At 41.8% G+C, this 14717-nt stretch overlaps 1 protein-coding gene across 4 annotated transcripts in view; it reads left to right on the top strand.

Annotated features, from left to right (window-relative positions):
• Positions 1–14717, top strand: part of SPOP (speckle type BTB/POZ protein) — a 64197-nt gene that overhangs the window by 39165 nt on the left and 10315 nt on the right. For all 4 annotated transcript variants that reach the window (XM_006746677.3, XM_006746678.3, XM_081805160.1 and 1 more), the window contains 4 exons: positions 3516–3659; positions 4313–4434; positions 7298–7449; positions 7597–7724. In XM_006746677.3, the coding sequence (XP_006746740.1) occupies positions 3582–3659; positions 4313–4434; positions 7298–7449; positions 7597–7724 (480 nt within the window). In that variant the 5' untranslated portion in view covers positions 3516–3581. The remainder of the gene's footprint in view (positions 1–3515; positions 3660–4312; positions 4435–7297; positions 7450–7596; positions 7725–14717) is intronic.

Raw genomic sequence — 14717 nt, 5'->3', positions numbered from 1 at the left:
TTCTTGAGTATATCATGGAATCATGAATTGCACAAACCAGGGAGCCCCAAATGCCACTGCATTGCTTAGTTTGTTAGCTTAAGTGAAATAGCATGTATGTGTATAAAACTGTTAACTCCCATCTGTGATTATATGGGATGCTTTAGTTGTAAATGTCTGTAGGATAGTGTTTAAAACCAGTGGGGACTCTGGTAATACCAATGGTATTACTATGTGGGGATACAACTGTATCTTATTGATCCCCTTCCATGCTTATTACTTAAGTTGCCAGTGAATGTGTGTGTAAGTTGAGTGATCTTTTTTGTTCATTTATACCTCTTTCTACAAAGGACTTGGGGCGGTTTCCAGAAGTACTTAACATATAAAAGAGTAAACAGTTGAGGGAATTATAGCAAAGTGAGTAACAGTGTTAAGAAAATAATAAAGCTGGGCGCCTGGGTGGCTCAGTCATTAAGCGTCTGCCTTGGGCTCAGGTCGTGATCCCAGAGTCCTGGGATCGAGTCCCACATCAGGCTCCCTGCTCAGCAGGAAGCCCGCTTGTCCTTCTCCCACTCCCCCTGCTTGTGTTCCTGCTCTCGCTATCTCTCTGTCAAATAAATAAAATCTTAATAATAATAATAATAAAGCTGGGGCGCCTGGGTGGCTCAGTCGCTTAAGCATCTGACTCTTGATTTCAGCTCAGGTCATGATCTCAGGGTCGTGGGATCAAGCTGTGCATCGGGCTCTGCCCTCAGCAAGGAGTCTGCTTATCCCTCTCCTTCTGCTCCTCCTCCTGCTCTCACTCTCTCTAAAATAAATGAATAAATAAAAATAAAAAAAAAATAATAAAGCTGTTAGAGAATGAGCATGTGATCCTAGAGTTTTAGGAGATGGCTTACAAATATGTCTCAGGGCTTCCTAGTAACCAGGCAAAGAGGACGACATCATCAGTTATATTCATATTGTCTGTGCACAGCTGGAAACAAACCAGGTGTTCAGGAACGAAATTTCTCCCTTAGTGAAGCCAGTGTTTGATGTAATGGAATACGTCCTTACACTATTCTTACAATACAATATATTTTTTATTTTTATTTTTTTAAAGATATTTGTTTATTGAGAGAGATAATGATAGAGAGCATGAGAGGGGGGAGAGTCAGAGGAAGAAGCAGACTCCCTGCTGAGGAGGGAGCCCGATGCGGTACTCGATCCCGGGACTCCAGGATCATGACCTGAGCCGAAGGCAGCTGCTTAAACAACTGAGCCACCCAGGCGCCCTACAACATATTCTTTAAAATAAAGCAGAACAATAGGAAAAATGGTATATAGTCAAGTGGATATCATCCCAAATTAAAGATATATATATTTCCATATTTGCTTCAGACCATCCTCATTTGGAAAGAAACAGGAGAGAGCAACTTGTGATGTCTTATATCCTTGTCCTGGCCTCATTCTTCTCCCCTGCTCTCCCATTGTGAATCTGATGTATAGCTTGTCAGTGTGTTTTTTGTTTTTTGTTTTTTTACTTCTACTGAATGCATATATCATATCTGTAAATAATATATAAATCTTAAATTTGCATAAATCAGGTACTGCACATGACATTCCAGAACTTGCTTTTGTTCATTACCATTGTGTTTGATCTCATCTCCATGGTGCTGCAGATCTAGTTCATTAATTTTAAATCCTGAAATATAGTTTTCCATTATATGGAAATAACCCAATTTAGTTTTCTGTTTCCCTCCTAATGGATTTTTGGTTTGTTTCTAGTGTTTCACTGTTATGAACACTGCCACACTGAGCAGCCCTCTCTGTGTCTTCTTCTGCCCACGTGCAGGGTTTTTCTAGGGCAGTGGTTCTTAAAATGTGGTGCCAGGACCTGCACATCAAGGTCACTTGGGAACTTGTTAGAAATGCAGATTTGTGGGCCTAGCTTAGATCTCTGAATCAGAAATTTTGGGGATGGTGGCCAGCAGGTGATTCTGATGCACACTGAAGTTTGAGAAACCCCTACACTATTACACTAGTAATAGTTACTATTACTAACTGTAGTAATTCTACAGTTAAAGTAGAATTACTAAGTCTTAGGGTGCATGTATAGTCAACGTACTGCATACAGGAAGTTCCTGTCCAAAAATACATCCTAGATTATGGTCTTACCAGCAGTGTAGGAGAGGCCCCATGTCCCCCTACATGGCATGGTTGATTTTTTTTCTTGCTGGTTTGAAAGATGTAAAACTTTAAAAGCTATTTTATTTCCTTTTTTGTGAACAATATTTTTACAGGGTAGTTGGCCTTTTTCTTATGAATTTTGTAGAAGACTTACATATCAATTTATAAATTATCCCCTCATCATGCATTGCAAGCTTTTTTTTTTTTCCAGTTTGTTTTTTTGGCTTTGTTTATGGTACTTAAAAATTGTAACCAGATTCACCAATGTTTTCAATGGCTTTGTGTTTAGAAAGGCGTTGGAGAGGGGCGCCTGGGTAGCTCAGTCGTCAAGCGTCTGCTTTTGGCTCAGGTCATGATCCCAGGGTGCTGGGATCAAGGCCCACGTCTGGCTCCCTGCTCCGCGGGAGGCCTGCTTCTCCCTCTCCCACTCCCCCTGCTTGTGTTCCCTCTCTCACTGTCTCTCTCTGTCAAAAAATAAATAAAATCTTCAAAAAAAAGAAAAAAGAAAGGCTTTGGAGAGAAGTTGGACTTGGATTTGATTTGCTGCTGGGACATCCTGTTGAGATGTACAGCAGTTATTTGAAGGTGGTCTGAGGCTTATGAGACAGGTCACAGAGATTTGGGAGTCATTTGTATAAAGGCAAAACTTTGACACTGGGGGTGGATAAACTGAAAGAGAATGTAGTTTGAGAAAATGATGGAAAATTCAACCACGGGAACGACACTGGAGAAAGAGAATCCAGTAAGAGAGATTGAGGAATGATCAGAGAACAGAACAAGAAGAAGAATCTGGAAAATTGGATAGTGATGGAGCATGTAAGCGAGGAGATCTCTTGTGCTGCAGAGAAAGGGACACATCTAAGAAAGCGGTGAATGTTGCCCTTCAAGAGAGCAGCCAGCACTGAGTTGAAGAATAGAAGACTTCTCCTAAGAAGTCTGCACTGAAGTGTAGGAGGAGACGAGATGGTAGTTAGAGAGGTAACAAGGTCATTTTCTTTTAGGAGTGGAATATTTGTGCCCCCGAGAAAGGGGCCAGTGGCAGAGTTGTATGTGGGGTTCACTATGCTGTCTCCTCTTTGGCAGCCTTTTCATGGATGTACTTTATATGCCCTTTGAGGAAATTCATTTGGTAAGATAATATTAAGAATTGGGCAGAGGATGGAAGTAGGGTGATAGAATTGTGACTAGGAGGCTACTTTCGATTAGGTGGTCTTCTCTGACGTTAACATTGAATACTAAGGAGCCATTTGAATGATAAGGTAGAGCATTCCAGGCAGGAGACACAGTTTCCAGTCTGCAAGGTCAAACGGAAACAGGATAGTATACCATTAATCTAATAAAATCCTCATGCTTCTTGGGTCAATCAGGGTGAAGAGAGAATAGAAATCTTTGTCCGCTGACTTTGGAGATCTTGTTTAACCTTCAAACTGGCGATGTCAAGGGTTCCAAGTCCTCCACCTCCGGCAGAAATGTCGAGTGGCCCTGTAGCTGAGAGCTGGTGCTACACACAGGTAAGTTCATGTTTTCACCCTGTAAATCCTGTATCTTGGGAGGATTTTGGTGAATGAAAAGAATAAGATTTCTTCATTAGGTTTCCTGCTTTCTCTAGGACATAACTGTCAAAGAGCAGATAAAGTACTTGTCAGCTTTCCATTCCTTGGTTATCCACATGGCATCTGAATGTACTAGGCTGGTGGTTTTCATTGGAGGTTGAAGTGGGAGGGATCTTTGAAACTAGATCCACTTATAGCCACCTTAATGGAAATGTGTTCCTCTTTGGGCAACTCACAGGAAACCAGGTTTGAGATTTGCAACCCCAAGCAGTGGCATCAGCATCTCAATTGTCAAACGGTGCTCTGAGCAGAGGCTTGTTTTAGGTACAGCTTTATTATCTGCTTGCCCACCCCTGCTCATGTTTTTCTCACTTTCCACCCAGTGTTTCTCAGAAATGGAAAAATGTTATGAAAGCAGTTGGTCACTGTGAGATTTCTTAAAATGTGGGTGAGGGACAGAAAAAGCTGAGCCTCCATGCCGCCCAGACAGGGCTATCTTACTATGGGACTCACGCAGACAGAGGGAGGAAGGGAAATGATTATTTGATCTGCAGCCTGTTTTTCAGGTTGCCCACTTCCTATTTAATTGCTTCTTGGTTTTCTGTTAACAGATCAAGGTAGTGAAATTCTCCTACATGTGGACCATCAATAACTTTAGCTTTTGCCGGGAGGAAATGGGTGAAGTCATTAAAAGTTCAACCTTTTCATCAGGAGCCAATGATAAACTGAAATGGTGAGGAAGACTATATCTAGCTGTAAAAATTTTTCTAAAAGTTGCCTGTTTTGCTTGGTTTTATGACAGAGCCTGACTAGAACGTAAGATCCTTGAAAGCAGAGACTTCGTTTTGTTCTTCACATATTTTCCAGTGCCTAGAACTGCCTGGCACACGATGGTGTTCATTGTAAAAATATATTTTTAAAGATTTATTTATTTATTTACTTATTTGATTGAGAGAGAAAGAGAGCACAAGCGGAGGGAGAGAGCGAATCCTCAAGCAGATGCCTCACTGAGCACAGAGCCTGACTCAGGGCTCGATCCCAGGACCCCAAGATAAAGACCTGAGCCGAAATCAAGTGTCAGCCACTTAACCGACTGAGCCACCCAGGCACCCTCACTGTATATTTGTTGAATTAATTCAGTGAGTATGTCAGGTCAGGAATCAGCAAACTCAAATAGCTGTAGAGTAATATAAATGAGTACAGAGGGCCAGTGTTGTAAATGATATTCATACCTGGTATGAGTGTTGAGTGACCTTCTGAAAGGGGTGGTGGCTGCTCAGCGCCATAGCTGTGTGTGAATAAGGGCTGACCATCGTCATATTTGCTGATTTTTTAAGAAAAGCAAGAAATTTAGATTTTAGCATAAAAATCTCAACTTTTAAATTGCCTGCTTTTCAACAGTGAAGGAGATTTATTTGCTTACGTAACCGGAATGCCCAGGGTGTAGGATGGTTTTGTTTTGTTTTTTTGTAGGATGGTTTTGAAGGTAGTGTGATCCAGCAGCCCAGTGGTGAGATTAAGGACCCCATCTCTCTCTGTTCTCTGCACTGTTGGACATCTCAAGTCTAGCTTCCCTTGTGGTTAAAGGATGACAGGCAGTAGCAATGGGTGAAATCCACTACCATCCAACAGAAGTCTTTGAACTTTCTCTGAATTAACTCTGTGGCCAAGAATATGTCCTACATGCACTGACTGGTTTAGGTTTGGGTTCCCTCCATTAATCTCTACAGCAAGGGGAATATGATCTGAGAGTGGGGGTCAGTCCCATCCAAACTGTGCATCCCCTTGAAGAGGAGCTGGCAGTTAAGGATACAACAATATCCTTGCTGCCAAGAACAGAACACATGTGTGTCAGCCACCCAGTTTTGATCTCCGATAACCCGCTGAAGAGTTAAACCACTCTCTTTCCCTTTAGTATTTGTTGGCTGTGTGCATTAAGCAGTGTATTACTAGGTGCTGAGAGAATGCTTTATTCTTAGGCATTTCATATCTTTATTTATTTAAGAGAGAGGAGAGCATGAGCGAGCAGGGGGTGAGGGGAGGGGGGCAGGGGGAGTGGGAGAGAGAAAATCTTAAGCAGGCTCCATGCCCAGCACAGAGCCCATCATGGGGCTCTATCTCATGACCCTGAGATCATGACCTGAGCTGAAATCAAGAGTCAGACTCTTTTTTTTTAAAGATTTTTTTTGTTTTGTTTTGTTTTGTTTATTTGAGACAGAATGAGAGAGAGAGAGAGAGAGCACATGAGAGGGGGGAGGGTCAGAGGGAGAATCAGGCTCCCTGCCGAGCAGGGAGCCCGATGCGGGACTCGATCCCGGGACTCCAGGATCACGACCTGAGCCGAAGGCAGTCGCTTAACCAACTGAGCCACCCAGGCGCCCAAGAGTCAGACTCTTAACTGAGTAGCCACACAAGCGCCCCACTTAGGCATTGTATTCAAATTCACATCTTGAGCACAATGTATATGGTATATGCACTTCCGGGAGAGGCACTGGATTGGGCCACCTGTTCGAGAGAGGTGCCGTAACACTGGCAAGGCCTAAGGATACGTGTGGCCTATGTATTATATGTGGTAGAAGTAGTGTGAACCACATGCAGTTCAACTAATGACATTTACAACTTAACTCAATTGAACCTATTAAATCTGTCTGAAATTTGTTTTGATTCATTGGCAACAGATTGTCATCTCTGACTCCATTTGGAAGCCTAGCTTGGAACTCTGTCCTGTGTAATGGGAGTTTACTTTTTTGTCTGTGCTTCCTCCATACTGCCTTCTTTATTTCAATCTTAGGATATTATTGCCAGATTGATAAAATATCTGTAAAAGATTATGTAGTATTCACATATTTCTTTCTTTTTTTTTTTTTTTTAAAGATTTTATTTATTTATTTTGACAGAGAGAGAGACAGCGAGAGAGGGAACACAAGCAGGGGGAGTGGGAGAGGGAGAAGCAGGCTTCCCCACGGAGCAGGGAGCCCAATGCGGGGCTCGATCCCAGGACCCTGGGATCATGACCTGAGCTGAAGGCAGACGCTTAACGACTGAGCCACTCAGGCGCCCCGGTATTCACATATTTCTCTGGAATATTTTTTCTCTCCCAAGGTGATATTAAAGGGTTTAACGACACTTTTTTTAGGGGTGGAGGGGCAGAGGGAGAGGGAGGATCTTAAGCATGCTCCACACCCAGCGCAGAGCCTGATGGAAGGCTTGATCTCACAACCCTGAGATCATGACCTGAGCTGAAATCAAGAGTCAGGCACTTAACTGACTGAGCCACCCATGTACCCCCAACATTTTGTTTTCATGGTTTCATTATAATCCTGACAAAAGAAGGGGCTGCCTTTCTGAGATTGAGGATTAGAACAGAGTGGAAATAGGCTCAATTTTAAAATATTTTACAGGGAGAAAGAGTGATTTAGGAGATTATGAGGAAGGAGGCAGAGATGTAAGCATCTCCTGCTATGGGGCGTGGATTGGTTTTCTTAACATCTTCCTCTCTTGGGAAATAGATGTTCTGTTTCTCCTGTCACTTCACAAAGCCTATAAACGTGAATGCTTCCAACATATTTTTTTTTTTCCCTATCTGTTTTGGGCAGGTGTCTGCGAGTAAACCCAAAAGGACTAGATGAAGAAAGCAAAGATTATCTGTCACTTTACCTGTTACTGGTCAGCTGTCCAAAGAGTGAAGTTCGGGCAAAATTCAAATTCTCCATCCTGAATGCCAAGGGAGAAGAAACCAAAGCTATGGGTAAATGTTCCCGTCTTCATTCCACTCTTAATTTTCACACCAAGCAACTTCATACGCAGACAAGTTATGGATTTGATCTGGGTGGTTTTGTTTTGTTTTGTTTTTTTAGTAAATCTAAATATGACTTTTTTTTTTTTTTCATTCCAGAGAGTCAGCGGGCATATAGGTTTGTGCAAGGCAAAGACTGGGGATTCAAAAAATTCATCCGTAGAGATTTTCTCTTGGATGAGGCGAACGGGCTTCTCCCTGATGACAAGCTTACCCTCTTCTGTGAGGTGAGTCCTTTACCCCAAGGTGAGACTGGCAATTCCCAAACCTGATGGGTATCGGTAGACTTAATTACATTGTGTCAGGGATGGGGAGTGAGAAAAATCCCCGAGTGGAGTGGTACTGCACAAATGTGATTTCTATGATTGAAACTGTGTCACGATTTCAGGCTTGTTGGGCACCCCACCTTTCTGCTTGTTACCGTTCTTAAAAACAAAGATTGTGCACTATCTTGGTATGAGCGATTTTTTACTTGCTTGGTCAGGATTCTGGCTTTTTCATTGGGGGTGTTCTCAGGTAGCATGTGGACAGACTGGCACTGCAAGCTGAGGAGAATGGCCAGCAACTCGCTATGTGGATCTGTCCCTTAAACTTTCTGACTTCTGAAGTATGAGGTCCACTTGTGTTTGACCGCAGATCATTTTCCTTTTCTGCTTTACTAGATGACTCTTACCAGGAGTTGAGTTTATCCAGTTTGTCTTGCTGGAGTAGTTGTGAAACAATGGAGAGAACCATTTTTTCTAGAGTGAAGGGTGGGTAAAGCTCTCTAACTTGTGCTTAGCTAGGAGGGTTATCTCTCGTCAGCCAGGAGAGTATTTCTCTCACCAGTGACCTAAGCCTGTCTGGGGTTACAGGAGAAGCCTTGAAGTATTCCCAAGAGTGAGTTGGAAAGCGGCTTATTTAATGGGTATATATATTCTAATCAGTCACTTCATGCCATTATCATTTACAAATACTCATAAGCTCACAGCGTAATAAATGAATAAAACCTCCAGTCCGATGGGAAGTTTGTGCTCCCTATACTTTGTATGGTCAAGAACCACTTCCTGAGCAGCACCACTTGAGAGTGACCACTGTGTTTTCATGGGGAGGGTGCGAGCAAGCTCCCCAACTGCCGGTGTGTTCTGCCAAATAATGGGCTCATGCTGTGAGTTAATGACAGTTCCAAAGGCTTACTGCCACCTGGGCAGCAGAGCAGGGTGTCCCTTAGGGATCTTGTCCTTTCACGGAAGAGGCCTAGCCAGCAGTAGCCGGCTTCTCTCCCCAGTCACAGCTCATTGAGTATTTCTGCAGAATAGTTGCTGGGGGTTAGACAAGTCTGGATGCACAGTTTATTAAAGTACTACACCGAATACATAGAATAGTTACATAATAGCTACCTCCTTTTCTTTTTTGTTGTGAAGTAAAAGAAGGAAATACTAGAGTGATGGCATCTCTATAAATATATTAAATGTTGTAGTTGTTTTTGTCTGTGAACTTGCGTTTGGAATTCCATATAAGTCCTACTAGTTACAGATCATACTCAGTTGCCCAAGTGAAGAAATGAGAACAACTAGTTGGTTTCGTGTGAGGTTCGATGAAAACTTAAGACCATCAATTTAATCTTCACCTACCTTAGAGACCTGTATTTCAGAAAGATTTAAAAATAGTGGAAAATTCTAATTTCTGCTGGAAATGAAAACCAGTCTTTGAACTGTTCTCAAGGAAGAGAAATCTCCTCTAAATACTGCCTCTGGTGTTTTAGGCAAAGTATTCACCTTTATTGCCGCATTTTCCAGTCCACAGTGGGCCCAGCCTTTTCTCCCATGATCCCCCTTCCGCCCCCTCCCCCCAGCCCATTCCAGCTGCTCCAGCCCCTGTCCTGACATTCTTGATTTGGGAACTGATTGGCCTGCCCTCACTTGGCAGTCTCTCATCCTGTGGCTAAGTCCAAGGCTTCGCTTCCCCATATGAAATTCTCTGAGGAGAAATCCTGTGGTTAAGTTTAGATTTGTCTTGCTGACTTAGAAGGGAAGTGAGATGACACTTTGGAAGTGAGGAGATGTTGAACAGGGAAGCGTCTGCTGAGTTCTGCTGATGCCGTCGGTTTCTTCCCATCGAACCAGGTGTGCCATCTGTTCCTATCACACTTCTCTCTTGGCCACAGGTGCTGAGTGTTGCTTCTCATACTTGGGCTTGTGCCTAGTGAGACTCGTTTCTGTTCCAAGGCTCTCTGTGGACTTAGTAGCATTCAGCATTGCAAGACGGTTGCGTGGGGGCGTGTGTTGGATGTGTGGGTTTTAAAAATGTCTGCAGCTCATCTAAGTTCTTAGCGTTTTTCAGAGCTAGATCATTCTGTGTTGCACATTCTGTCCTTCTGACCTGTTGCTCCCTTCTGTCAGTGGATTATTTATAAATAAGTATTTTACTTCATATTTCTATTTTATATATTACTGGTTTAGCTAGTGGGGTTTTTTTTTATTATTATTATTCAGAGGCTTTTATGAAGTTGATGTCCACATACAAATTTACGTGATGAGTCCTTCACTGCTCTGTTCCGCACTCAGCCTTTGGCCTGGTCACTTCCATCCTATCTGCCAATGGATTATTTATAAACAAGTTTATTGCATCTTGATAAAAAAGAACATTGTTCTGTGGATTCTTTTGGCTGTTCCTAGAGGCCACAGGAAGGAATCCTAATGTGAAAGACTGAGAATCACTTGTGTTTGGGCCTTATTTCAGTGGTATTACTGTTAATGAACACTTAAATGAAATTAGATTGCCTATTCTCCAAATGCTAAATGGCTGATCTTGTTTATAATGTGCCACACTGGGTTCACCTCCAATTCTCAGTGATGTTTTTGTCCGTTAAGAAATGTGCCGGTTCTTCCAAGTTGATGTGGCGTAGTTAACATATTTGGAAGCATTTTCAAAGCATTCCCTGAATTGTCTCTTATCACAATCCTTTGAGCTGGATTAGTTGTGTTACCTTCATTTCATGTTCCTGGGGAGAGAAGCAGCGCCTAGGGAGGTCATGTAATTTTTCCTAACATTGTACAGCAAATCAGTGTCAGGCCATGTCAGCTCTGCGTTTTCCACCTCTAGTCTGCTGCGCAGCACTAAGTGGAGCTGAATGCCATTCACCAAGGAAACGTGCTCTACCAAATTTTCTTTTTTTTTTCTTTTTTTAAAGATTTTTTATTTATTTATCTGAGAGAGAGAATGGGAGACAGAGAGCATGAGAGGGGGAAGATCAGAGGGAGAAGCAGACTCCCCGCTGAGCAGGGAGTCCAATGCGGGACTCGATCCCGAGACTCCAGGATCATGACCTGAGCCGAAGGCAGTTGCTTAACCAGCTGAGCCACCCAGGCGCCCCTCTACCAAATTTTCTTAACAGAGTATTTATTTTGGTAATGAAAGAATCAGGAGAGCTTTACACTTTAAATTTTTCTTCAATAGTTCGGTTCACAGAAAAAGCTGCATGAAATGTTTCAGCTTCTGTTGACCCTTCCCTGTTTGTTTATATTGAAAACAAATAGTTACTAACAGTAAAGGTGCAGATATTCCCCCTTCACTGTACATACCTTTGACAGGTAGAAGACTCCAGTGTCCATTTAGGATGTTGCAGTTAAAGTTGAAATATGAGATACCGTATGAAGTATGAAATAGCAAATACGAACCATGCAGACACTAGTTGACTCTTAAAATATCCCTTTTCTTCTCAAACATGGAATATCCTTTCATAGCCTGGGAATATGTGTGTTTACCAAATTTTAAATACGTGGGTCTCTCCTTTTTTTCTTTTTTTAAATCATTTTATTAATGGATAACTTGGATATATTAGTTGAACTATATGATAACGCCAACATTTGATTGGTCTTGACCTACGAAAATGGTGATTTTAATATGTAACGTTATTTAGGTTATAAACATACTGTAGTAAACCTAGCACTCAATCCAACAGCATCACCAATAACTTAGAACTAACCTGTGTATGCTTCTTCGCTGTCCCTTAGACCTGTTGTCCCCCCACTCAGAGGATGATAATAAGTAGCTGTTGGAAATTGTATGTTATCATTCCCTTGTTTAGTATTTCTATGCCCAAACAATGTACTGGTTTAGGTATGCTTGTTTTTGCACTTTATAAAAATGGTGTCAGAATGTATGTAGGTCGTGTAGGCCACGTTGCTTTTTTTTACATTATACATCTAAAATGTATTTATTTATATGGTGGGTGTAACTATAGTACTTTCATTTTTAGTGCTATGTGATGATGTGTTGTGTGAATATACAACAGTTTGTTTGCTCATTCTCTTGTTGGTGGACATTTAGGTTATGGCCAGTCTTTGGATTAGAAGTAAGGCTGCTGCTATAATCCATCTATATGCAGAGTCTATTTTTTCCTTGATTGTTTTATATAGAAGCTAAAAAAATACATTTCCATTGGTCTTTGACTTTTTATGTTTAGATAAAACGTACAAGAATTGGCACAATCTTTAGTCTTTTATGAAATTTTCTTTTTTAAGAAAAGGAATTGACTTTAAAAGTGAGGCCCGTTTACGACTTGAAATGTAGAGGGTTCTACAGCCTTCCTGAGACATTTTCATGTAGTCATTTATAAGACGACATAAATGTCACAGTCACGTCATCTTCACAGCTGCAATTCTGAATGGGTCTCCATAGTCAACTTCATAGGCATTAAAAAAATCTTTAGTTTTTCTCAAAATGGTCTCACTTTAGCATCATCATTTGCAGAGGAAAACAATCCCTTCCTAAGTTAAAAGTTTGGGCCCTGAAGACTCATTTGTGAATGCCATTTAAAATTTATTTTTAATTAAGCGTATTTAATGTTGGTAAGAGGTGCCAGACATTCAGCGCTCTGGAGACTCCAGGCATCCATATATCTACAGAACAAGTCTGGCTCAGACAGTAAAGGTACATTCTCCTTCCTGCTGTGTTCCTGTCTGTGTCTGGAGAGAGGAATTGCCCCAGTGAGATGAATCACAGTCTTTGGGCCCCACTCATTACCAAGCGTGCATCTAACCAGCAGAGGGGCCACCGGTAACCATAGTTTGACATTCACCTTAGTTCTTGCCAGTTCATTTTACCCCATCTAGTAAATTGCCATCAGTGTTAATGACTCTGGGCTTCTATCAACCTGGTTTAATTTAAGCTTAGGAACCCAGTGCCAAAAGCATTCTCCATTCCCTCCATTGGCCACCCCAAGAGATTCCTGCTTTTCCCTGTGAGGAAGTTGGATTTAATCGGTCTTTTCCTTGTCCCTTTTTTTTAAATCAGTATTTTGAGGCTATAACTAGAGACAGGAAACTTCTACTTTTGGTGTTAGTATGAGAAAGTGACTGAATCAAATTAGAGATCTTACAAAAGACAAGAGAAAATCTCTGTGGGGTAGTTTGTGCTGGGTCCTGAGCTATTAAAATAATGTTATAGTCTGGCTCCGATAAATGTGCTACTAATGTTAAGTCCATTCATAATTGGTTAACTTGGCTGCTTCATCGCTCCAGATCATAATGGTTAGTTTGAAACAAACGAATACATTTCTTGACCTGATAGTAAATGTCTCACTCCTTCACAAAAGAGACTACGGGTCATTTGGATGCCAGGGCATTCGCTTTGCCTCTGGGTTTATGACTGCATTTAAGAGATGACTTGCATCTTGAAGGTTGAGAGAAATTTGGGTCATTTAGGATATTCCTAAGCTGTCTTTCTCATCTAACTTGTAGCAATATAGCAAGAGTGAGGAGCAGATTCTCAAGGTTTGTGAATTCTGCTTTGATATTACCATTTCTAACCTCATATGATGGACGAGGTAAAGCATAGCAGTGCTTGTTAGGCAGAAGACCGATCTGCTGGGTCTTACCTTCAGTTTGGTAGCTTCCATTTATTTTAGAATGCTAAATGGTTTATAAATCCTTGTACTTGGCATCCTAACAAATTCATCTGAGTTTCACTGACCTATCTAGAAGTGACCTTGGTTTTTATCTAGGCTGAGCAGTTAATTCAACTAGTTAAAGCATGCTGCCATTGAAGTCATGGGGGCGATTTGGATCCCTCTGTAAATCTGTTGTCGTTCTATTCCAGAGCTAAAAGTACACACCTGGCTGGAGCCAGCCCTCTTATAGGTCACTGTCACAAAGGACTGAGGAAGGGTGTCAGTGGTGTGGGATACCCACCCAGTTATCACTGTTGGGGAAGATCTTCCAAGCCCAGTTCTGTTCATTAGACTAACATCTGTGAGGAAGTGCTAATTATTTACCAGGCCCAAGAGAAGCTGCATTTTATTTTTATTTTTATCTTTTCATTTTTTAAAATTTATTTTTTTAAAGATTTTTTAAAATTTATTTATTTGACAGAGAGAGACACAGCGAGAGAGGGAACACAAGCAGGGGGAGTGGGAGAGGGAGAAGCAGGCTTCCTGCTGAGCAGGGAGCCCGATGCGGGGCTTGATCCCAGGACCCTAGGATCATGACCTGAGCCGAAGGCAGACGCTTAACAACTGAGCCACCCAGGTGCCCCGAGAAGCTGCAATTTATTTTCATGTTCGAGACCTAACTAAAATAAGTGAAATGCTTTTAGGCTTATTAGAGATTTTTTTCTTTTAGAGAGTTTTAAATGGTAGTTTCCATAGGAATTCTTTGTTTTAAAGATTTGATTTATTTATTTGAGAAAGAGTGAGAGAGAGATCATGAGCAGGAGGAAAGGGTAGAGGGAGAAGCAGACTCTCCACTGAGCAGGGATCCTGATGCGGGACTCGATCCCAGAACCCTGGGATCATGACCTGAGCCAAAGGTAGCCGCTTAACTGACTGAGCCACCTAGGTACCCCTTCATAAGAATTTTTTGTATTTAACCTTTTGCTTAAGGCAGAATAAGGTAGATACTTGAGGTTTAATGTGTGTTTAGGTCAGTAACCTTCCCCTCCCCACCATGGTTTTGCCCAGGTTTTCAAGGCAGGGGAGGCAGAGTTTATTAGCATTTGGAGGAGAAGGAGATTTGTGGGGCTTTTGCCTCTCATCCTAGGATGGTGTAGAATAAGTATGATTGTGGCAGATTGGAAATTACTTGATCCACAGGATAAAGCTTTGTTTTGTGGAGGTGGTTTCAAGAGAACATGACTAACGTTTGTATCTGAATGTACTACAGCATCGAGGTAAAAGTCATCTCTTCTGCTGGGAAGAAAACTCTTGGTAACAAAACCTTTGGACTGTGTTTCCTTGTCTT

This window comes from Leptonychotes weddellii, chromosome 15, assembly GCF_054177405.1.
Source record: "Leptonychotes weddellii isolate Sample4059 chromosome 15, ASM5417740v2, whole genome shotgun sequence".
Lineage (NCBI taxonomy): Eukaryota > Metazoa > Chordata > Mammalia > Carnivora > Phocidae > Leptonychotes > Leptonychotes weddellii.
This window is presented reverse-complemented; position numbering and strand designations above follow the sequence as displayed.